The sequence below is a fragment of the Vicia villosa genome, linkage group LG5, assembly GCF_029867415.1.
Source record: "Vicia villosa cultivar HV-30 ecotype Madison, WI linkage group LG5, Vvil1.0, whole genome shotgun sequence".
Taxonomy (NCBI): Eukaryota; Viridiplantae; Streptophyta; class Magnoliopsida; order Fabales; family Fabaceae; genus Vicia; species Vicia villosa.
The window spans coordinates 35,301,148-35,314,968 of record NC_081184.1 but is presented as its reverse complement, the minus strand read 5'-3'; the positions used below and the strand labels follow the sequence as shown (position 1 = coordinate 35,314,968).

At 36.3% G+C, this 13,821-nt stretch overlaps 1 protein-coding gene across 1 annotated transcript; it reads left to right on the top strand.

Annotated features, from left to right (window-relative positions):
* Positions 1 to 2,827: 2,827 nt before the first annotated feature.
* On the top strand, positions 2,828 to 3,587 carry LOC131601557 (non-specific lipid-transfer protein 3). The gene is made up of 2 exons (XM_058873411.1): positions 2,828 to 3,231; positions 3,336 to 3,587. The coding sequence occupies exons 1-2, from the start codon at positions 2,888 to 2,890 to the stop codon at positions 3,346 to 3,348; spliced, it is 357 nt and encodes a 118-aa protein (XP_058729394.1). The 5' UTR covers positions 2,828 to 2,887; the 3' UTR covers positions 3,349 to 3,587.
* Positions 3,588 to 13,821: the final 10,234 nt, after the last annotated feature.

Here is a 13,821-nt window from a genome sequence, read left to right as displayed (position 1 = left end):
AAGTCATAGTTCTATCTCCAAAGACGATTAGACTTCAAAACAATAGTTAAGCTATGATGCCAATTATCAAACAAACGACTCCAACACACAAGGGAGAGGGGAGGGGGTAAATTGTAATATTTGAAATTTAAGAGAAAGTAAGAAGCGAATATTAAGCAGCAAATTATGCTTGGTTCGCCTTAGACCATGCTGCCTAATCCAGTCCTCAAGAGTTTCGTCTGAAGATTTCAATTATTAATAATTTAAGCTTTTACATAGGTTCAATCTAACAATCTTCCTTACACCAAGCATTTTACTAGTTTTTCTTTCAACCTTCAATTCAATTATAAATTCCTAAGATACTTTAGCTCTTGTATAAACAAATTAAGCACAACAACAAATTTACACAATTCTAAAATAACATTTTCTCTCTCTTAGCACTAATACAGTGTATAACTAATAAATATAATTTTAAAAGGAGAATGAGTGATATATGAGAATAGATAATTCAAAAAATTCGTGATTTTGAAGTAAGAACATCACTCTTTTTTTTAGAAAAACTATTTAGCCAAAAAGGCTACAATCCATGGGCTTGATCACTCTCTCTTAAATTATAAATGGCAATTTCTTTGATTAGACTAACTTAGAAAAGGAAATCTTAATTAAGGTTTGATTCTTAATGGATTCATTGTCTTTCTAGTCAATTAGGAGGCGAACTTGCTCCTTATTCGATTAAAAGATAGCTATAATCTATTAGATAGGGAGTTTAGCTTTCCTAATTGGTTAGAGTTGATTCTTAATCGATAAACTACTAGACATTAAAATTTATTAGAAGATGGCTTTGTTTGGATGGGAACTATTTTGGAGCGGCTTGCTTGTTTGGATATTTTTTGTAAGCTACTCTTTCGCTTGGATGTGAGTTGGTTTTTTGGCTTGATTTTCTGTTAGGCTATTTGGATGTGTAGGAATGAAGTTATTTTTAAAGGAACTATTTTATCTAATTTTGATGGGATGGGGTTTATCAAATTTATTTCTTGGGAATGGTTTATGACTTTCTTTAAGGTGAATGACAATTTAATGTGGCCGAATTTGTGTGTCGATCCGAGACATTTTTTTAGATAGGGTGCTTTGGTTGTTCTTTGGCTGGTTGCATCCGGGGTGGAGGTCATGCCCATTTTTTCTTTTTTTTCCTTTGTGTAATCTTGTTTGGATTAAGCACCCCTAGTGCTTGTTAATATATCCGTTCTGTTTATAAAAAAAAAAAAATTTTTTTAGAAGAAACAAGATTTAGATAACGAGAATGAAAAGGTTTTAGTGTGTGTGCACTGCCTTAGCACATCAAGACTAACTCATTCTTCTTTTACATATAATTGATTATAAAAATTAATGGACTTAGCACAACAAGATCATGCGATCATGCGATCATTCACGTATTTTGTTTCTTTCGATGTTGATATTTAAATTTTACTTGAATTGGTTGATCTCATTATTTGAACTTGATCAACTTTGTTTTTGATAACCTTTTTCCTAATGATTCTTATGATTAAACTTTCTTTAATTAGTCGTCATTATCAAAATCACATAAAACTTTAACCATTAAAACACGTTTAACTACAAGATCTTCCCTTTTTATCTTGGGTGGTTTGCATGGTTTTAAATTGCGGACCGCATCACCTGATGCGGCCGCAATATTGCGGTTGCGGTAGCGTCCGCATCCGCATCAGACCGCAATTGCGGTGTGATTGCAAATCACGATAAAAACCGCATCATAACACCGCATCGGCCGCATCATAACACCGCATTGGCTGCATCAAGCTGCATCAGACCGCATCAGGTCGCAAGAGATTATGCAATGCTCTATAAAATTATTTGGTTTACCTTCTTTTTTAATTATATCGTAGATTTAAGATATATTTTAAAAGGATTAACGATATTCAAAAGGGTGACGAATTATTAATGAGTTATAGATGAAAATTTAGAGAGGAAATGGAAGATATATGAAATCGAAAATAAATAATAAAATATAATATTTTATGTTCATAAATATGAATTCACGCCGCAACGACCGCATTCCGCATCGCAACAACCGCAATAGCCGCAACCGCAGTGACTGCAACCGCAACCGCATCCGCAGCCGCAACCGCAATTTAAAACCATGGTGGTTTGTTTGGATTTTAACCTTTCTCTATAGGGAATGGTAAGCTTTATTTGTTAGAGTATTTCCTTCATTTTTCCAGACGAAACCTCATTGAGGCTATGTCTTTATTTTATGTGTGCACCTGTATGTCATTTTTAATGGTCTAGTGGTATATGTGAATTTATTTTCTAAATGATGGTTTTGGGAAGAAGAAATTTCAAAAAATTATACTTCGACACTACTTGAGTTCATTAGTTTAAAATATGAAATCAAAACAGAAAAAGAAACAAACACTTTTTTTTCTCATGGTGATATATTGAGATCTACTGCATTTTGGTGATTTTTTGGTTGTCTTCCTGTCATGGATTTTATGTTAATTAGTAGTAATAAATAGATAGTGAGAAAAATTGAAGTGTTAAATTAGAGTGAGAAAAACAACAACAAAAATACAACTAGAGAAGAGAAAGATGGACGGTGGAGATTTCATATTCGGGTCCACAGTCATTATCATTGAATCTAATGGTGTAAGAAATCATTAAATAAAAACTGTACCATAGTGAGACAAGGGTCCAATAATTTCAAAGCATGTACCATACATCATTAATTCAACCCACAACTTCCACCTAATTAGAATGCACATTCACCAGAAATTCACCAATCTTCTCATCTTCACACCTTATCATATTTTCTATATAAACTCACACACATTAGGATATTATACTCACCAATCAAATAAACCAAGAAAAAGAATTCAAAAGAAAGAAAACAAAAATGGCAAGAAGCATGAAGTTAGCATGTGTTGCTTTGGTGATGTGCATGGTAGCTATTGCGCCTATGGCTGAAGCTGCAGTCTCATGTGGAACTGTAACCGGTGATCTTGGTCCATGCCTTACTTATCTTGAAGGTGGTGCTGGACCTTCAGTACCATGCTGTGCAGGAGTGAAGAAGCTTCTTGCTGCCGCCGCCACCACGGCGGATCGTCAGGCTGCCTGTAACTGCTTGAAATCAGCTGCCGGTTCTATTAATAATTTGAATACTAACAATGCTGCTGCTCTCCCAGGCAAATGTGGTGTCAACATTCCTTACAAGATCAGTACCTCCACCAACTGTAATACGTATGTCTTATCATAAATTTCACTCTCACTCTTATTTTTGTGTTGGATTCTTTTGAAGCTTTAGTTACTGACTAGTTTTTTTTTTTTATTTGTTATATTGACAGCATTAAGTTTTGAAGATGATGGTGCGGTTTCAAGATTATCATATGGAAACTTCTCATAGTACTATATGAGAGTGCCATTTAGTACAATTATTAAGAATAATATATAATGAGAGTGATACAGGCTCATCTTATATGTGGTCCTACCTATCCTCTTGTTGTACTGGACTATTTTGGATTCTCTCTAAGTTCTTGTGTCGTTGTATCAATCTACATGTAATCAAATCTTATTGTTGGGTTTCATTTCTTTGTTAATTGATAAATCTTCCTTTGATTTTTATTTTGAATTTTAAATACTATCGTCAAAAAATATTTATTAGATTATTATCTAAAAAATATTTTAAATAAAATCTTAAAATTAAAATAGATACAAAATTTATTTTGTAAATAGATGAATTATTGTTTGACAAATACACAGTGTATCTCGACGCCATTTCTTATACTGTATACACTGTATACACTCTTCACGCTATATGGTAAACAGTGTTTTTTTTAATAAAATAATAATATTTTTAAAAAAATTAATTTTTATTTAAAAAAAATATTTTTAAAATTTATTTTATAACACAAATATATGATTATATCATTAACCAATTTCACAATTGAATTAACCACAAAAATGTATGTTATTAATAAACTATTTTACTTATAATTTATTAACCAATTTCACTACTTCATTAACCAATAAAATACATGCTATTAACCATATTCGACAGTAATTTATAAATATATTAACCAACTTTTACATTCCATTAACCAACTTTATTTTACTATTTAATTTATTTTATGTTTGAGAATTAATTAACTAGTTTATGAAGAGTATTAACCAATTTTATACATAGTATTAACCAAAGTTATTTATCACGTAAGATTATCTTTTTAAGGGAAGATATATATTAATCAAACTCTGACTTGTATTAACCAAGTTATAACATTCAATTAACAAACATGTATTTCCCAGTCAAGACACTAATAATCAAACTATGAACTATATTAACCAACTTATAACAATCAATTAACTAACTTTTATTTTCCAGTTAAGACTACTTTGTATTGCCAAAATATCTGATAACCAAACTACAAATTGTATTAACCAAGTTTTTATACCGTATTAACCAAAGTTGTTTTGGAGAGAGAAAAATATATAAAGAAAATGTCAAAATTAGGTATGTCACTGTTCACCGTATTTGTGAATAGTGTCATACGGTGTAGTGTAGGAATTGAGTGTCAAAATATCATTTTTCATTAAAAAAATAAGGAACATTGATGAAATTATAATTAAATCCATTTATCGTACTTACGGCCTCCTTCGTCTAATAAAAAAGGAACCGATCCTAACTGTTCTCATCAAATATTATCATGGAGCGGCGATCTCCTCTTCTCACCCTCACCAATCTAACATTCCAATTCATGTAATTGTTTGAATGGGGTGAATAAGAGGACCCTCTGGGAAAAGGTGCACGTAGTGATCAGGCGCCCTTGTTTGTAATCTCTTTTCCATAGAAGGAAAACAAATTTCATGGTAGGGCGACCTCTAAATTCTTCCAGAGGATTTCAAATGTGTTAATGAAGGCCATCTGTTGAGAAGATTCAATGTTTATAGTTCTAAACACCTTACACTCAAACATGGTAAACGGGATAAGCACCCCCAAAACCTAGATCAATGAGGTATACACGTAGAAGAAATCCTAGCTTTGGAAACAGCCATATCAATACATATTAGATTTCCCACACTACTCGCAATAGCAAACAAGATTCTGGGTCTCAAATATTTTTGGGACAAACTAAAAAATCTTACCCAAACTTGTGCTGATGTGTTTTGTTGATAGGAGGGGTTAAAATATTTAGTCTAGGCAAACAAGTTCAGAGTACCTGGGCTTAAGTTCAGAGATCCATGAGCTCTAACTCTTCTCAATTCTTCTACACACAAGAATGTGAATTCATAAAAACCTTTGTCAAGCGATTGAACATCCCTGCCTTTAATATCCGACTATAAACCAGATATCTTGGTATACAGAGCAAACATCGTAAGGGAAGTGAAGCCTTTTGGCCAAATGATTCTACCATCGAGGTTGTTTTTGAAATCTTGAGGACCAACTATATTCATCTTCAGGAACGGTTATGAAAAGCCTATCTCATTGTATAATGGCTTGAGGGAGTTGAGAAGAGGGGATATCATAAACTCCATTTAGGGCTTGTGCAAAATTTTGTAGCTAGAAATTTGGCTAAAATTATTAGGAATTATTCTAATAATTTAAAATAATAATATTTTACTTTAATTTATTTAATTATGATGAAAAGTAGAGACTTTGGGACAAAAATGGAAATAAGAAAAATAGAAAGGAGGAAGGAGTAAGCGAAGGTTAATTGAGGGGAGGAATTATAATTCCAAATAGATTAATACGTTAACTATTTAAGTTTAAGCGTAATCTAGGTTCAGGGGTCTTTTGTCAATACGTAGAAACTTTGAAAAATAGATAAAGAGGCTAGAGACAAAGGGAGGCTAGAAGATTGAGGTTCAGTGATCTTTTGTCAATTGTTGGCCCACTATTAGTAACTATTAGGTGAAGTTTTGGTATAACTCATTGATTAAACCTGAGTTTACTAAAAATTATGAATTAGTTGATGAATGATGAATATGTGAGAATGTGATGATGTTGTGTTTATTGTTGTGTGCGTTGATGTTGGTGTGCTGTTATATGGATATGTAGAATGATGAATTGTGTTATTTTCGTAATAATATTTTCATTGATGTTGCATATTTAAATATAGGCATACTATGTTGTAATGGTTATGTTTAATTGGATTTCCATGTTGAAAGTCATGCATCATGGTGTCTAAACTTTGATTCGTTTTGGTGAGCCCGGATCCTATGGTGGGTGTCTCGTGTGAATGTCTAATATTATGGATCTATGTGTTGGCAGGTAGTGAAAAATCAGCATCTGGAGTTTTGATGACAACAATGCATGACGATAGTATACTGAAAACACTAAATAAATCATCTAATTAGAAGGAGTCAAGACCAAAGTACTTTTATGATCAGAAAATATTCAGCAAAAGCCTTGAAGCTTCCCAGATGGAAAGTATGAAAGCTCGCTAAGTCATGTATGTTTGTCTGAGAGAAATGAATATTGTACAGATAAAGGTTGTAGCTTAAGAGTACTAAGGCAACTCACACACACACTAAAAAACATTTTTTATCAAAAGAAAACATTTAAAAAATTCCTTGAAATTATGCCATATGGCTTAAGAGCTTTGGAAATGGCTAGAGGAAAAGTTTGGTATTATCTAATTGATTAGGAATTTGATCTAATCGATTATATCTACTCAAACTTGTGCCCCAAGTCACTTAGACAACGCCTTAAAGATATGTAACGACTCTATACAAAACCTTCCTTTTTGAGCATCTCACCTGTCATATTTAGAGTATCTAATTGATTAGGCTAATCGATTAGATAATCAAGGCCCATGTATATTTTCCTTTTTGGGTGATCCCAACTACTATATAAAGGGAGGTCCCCCTCACTTGAAATCACGTCACTTTCCAAAAAATTTCTATTTCTTTGGAATTTATTCTTTTTCTCCCCTAAGTTTTTCTAATTCACAGTTTGTTGCCTAAGTGATATTAGGCTAAGCTCTATCTGTGAGGTGAATATTTTTGTAAGTAATCGTGCTCGTCATTTATAGTCTAAGGGTGTAATACCTTTAAGATATTGATTATTGGTTATTAAGATCAACCATAAATCTCTGTTATTGGTTTATTAAGCTTTGCCGAAAAAATCTTCGCTTCGGTAAAAGAGATCAGCCATAAATCTCTAATTGTCTCGATAAAATAAGTTGGGGTAAAAGCCCTCTTTAGGTTGGGGATAAGCCTATTCAAAATCTCAAGATCATATTGTATTAAGCTTCGCGTTCATAACCTTTAAAAGCTCAAAAATCTATAGTGAAAAATCTCAAGAAGAACTCTTGGGGATAGGACTAGGCCAACGTTCAGTCAAACCTGTATAACTCTCTGGTGCAATCTGTAACACCCCTTACTAACCCAGCGGCAATTTAAACAATATCATTCAGAGTACATGAAATAAGGGTGCCACAATTCATAATAAGATAAACACCATTCAGTCATGTCATGCATTCACTGAGGTAATCATCATTAATTAAAAACGTTTCATGTTAACACAGCGGAAATTAAATCAAACGGACTAAGTTTAAAACCTTTAAAACTTATCCTTCTACACATCAAAACATAACTAGAGTCATAAAACATAAACTCTAAACATCGCGTCCCCAGTGCTACAACTATCAGAGCATGACACCTGACGCTAACTAAATAACTGACTCATGAGCTAATCCTCACCGAGTCGAACATCCGCTATCCTCAATCTGAAAATGACAACATGAAAGGGTGAGTCTCATAATAATTAACAAATGTTATAAGGTTATAAAGCAATAACACATCACAGTTGCATCGTCCACCCAATTGTTTCATAAACAGACATTCAAACAAGATTCACCATCACAACAAACAACCAACACATCATCAATATTTACAACACTGGAATACATCCAACCATGTTATAAAGATATGCATATGTATGAACTGACACTATGCATGTGGTACCAACATCATCAAATGGGAATAACCCATGATCGATCCAACATCATCAAGATACGGCCCTGCCAGCACAAATTCCACACAATGGGAATCATGCCCTTCACTGATCCAACACATCATCATGGATACAGCCTCATCAATGAATATGAATGAATGCAACATACATTAACATACTTATACCATCATCACCATCATCAATATCATCATCATCATCAAGTATGTTCATATATATTAGCATCATTCAATTACAACCCAATCATCATCATCATTAAAGAATATACATGTATTCGCATCAATCATCATCATCAATAAGAATTAACGTACATGTATCCACATCATTCCAAAACAAATCAATCATCAAATAGATCATTTTATAAGGTTCGTTTAGCTCGAAACGACACATCAAACAGACCAACGGTTAAAAAGTTATGCATCTTTGAACTTTTTAAAATATCCCAAACACTAACAGCACGCGGCGCCATCTTAGTTCGCGGCGCGAACTGAGCGTCTCAAAAATCCTTGGCTCTCTGCCAAGCTATTCGCGGCGCAAACATATGCACGCGGCGCGAAACGAGAAAAAGTTACGCCTTCGTGGTGCCAACACTGGTACGCGGCGCAACCTGTGCGTATCACAACTTCCTAGCTTTCTGCCCATTCGTTCGCGGCGCCATCCCAGGTGCGCGGCACGAACCTGTAATTTTCAGAAATCCCAACCTGCAGAAAACAGCATTCTATACCTCCCAAATGCCCTCAAAATCATACCAATACGAGTTTCAGAAAATGAACCACACATACAACACAAATTACACATTAGAATACACAATTCAAGCATCAATTAACACCATAACACCATACACATCATGGATTCAACAAAGGGATCAAACATCACACAATTCAACCCAATCCCTAAACCTATCATATGATTCAATTGATACGAATTCTACATCTATTCAGTATTATCAACCCCTAACCCGATAATAGATGCTAATCAGATAAGTCCCCCCTTACCTTAGCCAAATTTTTGAACTCTTCCTCTTTCTCTGCTTCTGCGCTTTCACGTTCTTACTCTCCTCTCCTCTTTTGCTCTTTTCACGTTCCTCTTTCCAATTTTCCTCTTTTCCTTCTTTTATGAAAAACAATATAACTTTAGTAAAAAGGCCTTGTGACTAACACCCCTCCTTTTACTAAACACTACATCGGCCCAATTCTATCATTTTCCATAATTTTTAGAGAAAAGCCAAAATAATTCCAATAAAATAATTTAAATTCTAATTAAATTAATTTAAGAAAATTACGGATGTTACAACTCTCCCCCACTAAAAGAGTTTTCGTCCTCGAAAACATACCTCAAGCAAATAGTTCCGGATAGGAATCTTTCATCTGGCTTTCTAACTCCCAGGTAACGTTCCCTTCAGCCGGTCCTCCCCAAACTACTCTGACTAAAGTTATTTCCTTGCCCCGCAATTGCTTTAGTCTTCTATCTTCAATCCTCATAGGCAACGTTTCCACCGTTAAGTTGTCTTTCACTTGCACATCATCCACTTGGATCACGTGGGACGGATCCGAAATGTATTTCCTCAATTGAGACACATGAAATACATCATGCAAATTTGCAAGCATCGGCGGTAAAGCGACACGGTATGCCACTTCTCCCACTCTTCCAGAAATTTGAAACGGCCTAATAAAGCGCGGAGTCAACTTCTTTGACTTCAAGGCTCGACCATTACCTGTCATAGGAGTAACCTTCATAAACACATGATCTCCCTCTTGAAACTCAAGTGTCTTCCTCCTTTTGTCATAATAACTCTTCTGACGACTCGAAGAAGATTTCATCTTCTCTTGGATCATCTTAATCTTCTCTGTAGTCTGTTGTACAATTTCTGGTCCAATCACAGCACTCTCACCAGCTTCATACCAACATAATGGAGTTCTACATCTCCTACCATACAATGCCTCAAACGGGGACATACCGATACTCGAATGAAAACTGTTGTTGTAGGTAAATTCAATCAAAGGCAGATAACTATCCCAAGCACCTCCTTTTTCCAACACACAAGCACGTAACAAATCTTCCAACGACTGAATCGTCCTCTCAGTCTGTCCATCCGTCTGCGGATGATAAGCAGAACTCAATCTCAGCTTAGTACCCAAAGCCTTCTGCAAACCTTCCCAGAACTTAGACGTAAATCTCGGATCTCTGTCTGACACGATACTTGAAGGAATACCATGTAGACTAACTATCTTCTCAATGTACAATTGAGCCAGCTTTTCCATCGGATAATCCATCCTTACCGGTATAAAATGAGCAGACTTTGTTAACCTGTCCACAACAACCCAGATAGCTTCACAATTCTTAACCGTCCTTGGCAAACCAGAAACAAAATCCATTGATATGCTATCCTCCATTCAGGAATAAACATCGGTTGCATAAACCCAGATGGCTTCTGATGTCCAACCTTTGACTTTTGACACGTCAAACAAGAATACACAAACTCAGCTATTTCTTCATTCCAGGCCACCAAAACAGCTTCCTCAAATCATGATACATCTTGGTAGCACCAGGATGAATACTTAATCCACTACGGTGTCCTTCTTCCAAAATGCTTCTTCGAAGTTCAGCAACATCAGGAACACAAACTCTGTCACCAAACCTTAGTATACCATTCTCGTCAACTCTGAATTCACCACTCTTGTTTTGGTTAATCAAAGTCAACTTGTCAACCAATTCGACATCAGCCTTCTGACCCTCTCTGATCTCTTCAAGAATACCGCTGGTCAGCTTCAGCATACCCAACTTAACACTAGTAGGAGTACCTTCACATACCAAACTCAAGTCTCTGAATTGTTCAATCAAATCCAATTCCTTCACCATTAACATAGACATATGCAAAGTCTTCCTACTTAAAGCATCAACAACCACGTTTGCCTTACCCGGATGGTAATTCAAACTAAAATCATAGTCTTTAAGGAATTCCAACCACCTTCTCTGCCTTATATTCAGTTCTTTCTGATCAAAGAGATACTCCAGACTCTTATGATCACTGAACACCTCAAATCTCGAACCATACAAATAATGTTACCACAACTTCAAAACAAAAACCACCGCTGCCAACTCTAAATCATGAGTCGGATAATTCCTTTCATGCACTTTGAGTTATCTCGACGCATACGCAACCACTTGTTGATTTTTCATCAAGACACCACCCAGACCCATCAACGAAGCATCACAATAAACTACAAATGATTCTGTCGAATTCGGCAAAATCAAAATAGGAGTGCTAGTCAACCTCTTCTTCAGCTCTTGGAATCCTTCCTCACATGAACGCTTGACCCTTCCTAGTCAACTTAGTTAACATCAATGCTAACTTTGAAAAACCTTCAATGAACTTCCTGTAATAACCCGCAAGACCAAGAAAACTACGGATTTCGGAAACTGACTTCGGAGCTTCCCACTGAGACACAGCTTCTACCTTCGTAGGATCAACAACAATACCATTCTTAGAAATCACGTGTCCCAGAAAACTGACTTCCTCTAACCAAAATTCACACTTTGACAGTTTGGCAAAAAGTTGCTTCTCCTTTAACAGCTCTAACACAGTTTTGAGATGTTCCGCATGTTCTTCCTCGCTCTTAGAATATATTAGGATATCATCTATAAACACCACCACGAACTTATCGAGATAAGGATGAAAGATCTTGTTCATATACTCCATAAAGACACCAGGTGCATTAGTAACTCCAAACGGCATTACTGAATACTCATAATGCCCATACCTTGTCCTGAAAAGCAGTCTTCTGAATATCTTCATCTTTCACACGAATTTGGTGATACCCAGACCTCAAATCAATCTTACTAAACACACATGCTCCAATCAGTTGATCCATCAAATCATCAATCCTCGGCAAGGGATGCCGATTCTTGATAGTAACCTTGTTCAATTGTCTGTAATCCACACACAACCTCATTGAACCCTCTTTCTTCTTCACTAGCAACACAGGCGCACCCCACGGAGAAACACTAGGACGAAAGAATTTCTTCTCAAGTAATTCTTCTAACTGCTTCTTCAGTTCAGTCAACTCGGACAGCGACATACGATACGGTGCCATTGACACTAGACTAGTTCCCGGAATCAATTCAATGGAAAACTCTACTTCCCTTTCTGCTGGTAATTCATTCACTTCTTCCGGAAAAACTTCTGGAAAGTCACATACCACTGGTAGTTCGCTACTCACTACTTTTTCCTTCGAATTCACCAATGCAAACAACATAAACAATGTTGCACCACCTTTGATAGCTTCATCCGCCTGTCTAGCTGTCATTTCCAAATCATCAGAATTAACTTCTTCAGGAAAAATTACAGTCTTCGCAAAACAGTTGATGTGAACACGGTTAAATTCTAACCAGTTCATTCCTAGGATTACGTCGAGTTGTTTCAACGAAAGGCACACTAAGTCCATCCCGAATTCTCTACCAAAAATTTCAACCGGACAATTCAAGCATGCAGAGGAAGTAGTTACTGAACCCGACGCAGGAGTATCAATAACCATACTTCCATTTATTTCAGATATTTCTAAATTCAACCTCTTAGCACAATCCAAAGAAATAAAAGAATGAGTTGCTCTAGTATCAATAATCGCAACTAAAGGTGTGCCATGAATAAAACACGTACCTCTAATTAGCCTATCCTCTAGAGTAGTCTCTGATCCAGACAAAGCAAAAACCTTTCCTCCCGCTTGGTTCTTCTTCGGTTTAGGAAATTGTGGGCTAATGTGACCTTCTTCACCACAATTGTAACAAGTCACAACCTTCTTCTTACAATCAGCGGCAACATGACCCACTTCTTCACACTTGAAGCACTTCTTTTGGTTCAGTTTACATTCATTCCTACGGTGCCCGACCTCACCACAGTTATAGCACCTGACAAAAGCACTGGAGTCTCCCCCACTAGGCTTCTTCCAACTACCAGTCTTTGAATTACCTCTACCATATGGCTTGCCCTTATCCATAGGCTTCTTCCCTTTTCTGTCAACTAACTCGCGAGAGTGAGATGACTTCAGCTTAAGATTATCTTCTTCGAAGATGCTACTACAGTCCACCAAATCTACAAATCTCCGAATCCTCTGGTACCTGATTCCTTGCTTAATCTCATCACGGAGACCGTTCTCAAATTTAACGCATTTCGAGAATTCACTAGCTTCATCATTGTTGTAGTGAACGTAGTACTTCGCCAACTCAACAAACTTCGAAGCATACTCTGGTACTGTCATACTACCTGGAACTAGTTCCAGAAATTCAATTTCCTTTCGACCTCGTATGTCTTCAGGAAAGTACCTTCTAAAAAATTCTCTCTTGAACACAGCCCAAGAAATAGCTACACCATCAGTTTCCAGTTCAGCCCTGGTAGCCATCCACCAGTCATCAGCCTCTTCTGACAACATGTGAGTACCATATCTCACCTTCAGATTCTCAGCACAATCGATGACTCTGAAGATCCTCTCAATTTCCTTAATCCACTTCTGAGCACCTTCGGGATCATGCGTGCCTTTGAACAACGGAGGATTGTTCCTCTGAAAACTATTTAACTGTCTGTCAGCACCAATCACAGCTCCATTTGCATTCCCTCCCAGCACACCAGCAATCATGCCCATAGCCTCAGCGATAGCATCGTCGTTTCTTCCTCCTCTTCCAGCCATTGCTCTGCTTAAATCACAACCAATTTAATCAGAACAGAAGTATCGACAGTTAACTCGTACTAGTCGCATACACAGGAAACAAAACTGACACTAAGACTCTGGTCATAACGACCGACTATGCTCTGATACCACTATTGTAACACCCCTTACTAACCCCGCGGCAATTTAAACAAAATCATT

What these genes read in the sequence shown, in the direction of transcription:
- LOC131601557 (XM_058873411.1), top strand. Translation starts at nt 2,888, where the DNA reads ATGGCAAGAAGCATGAAGTTAGCATGTGTTGCTTTGGTGATGTGCATG.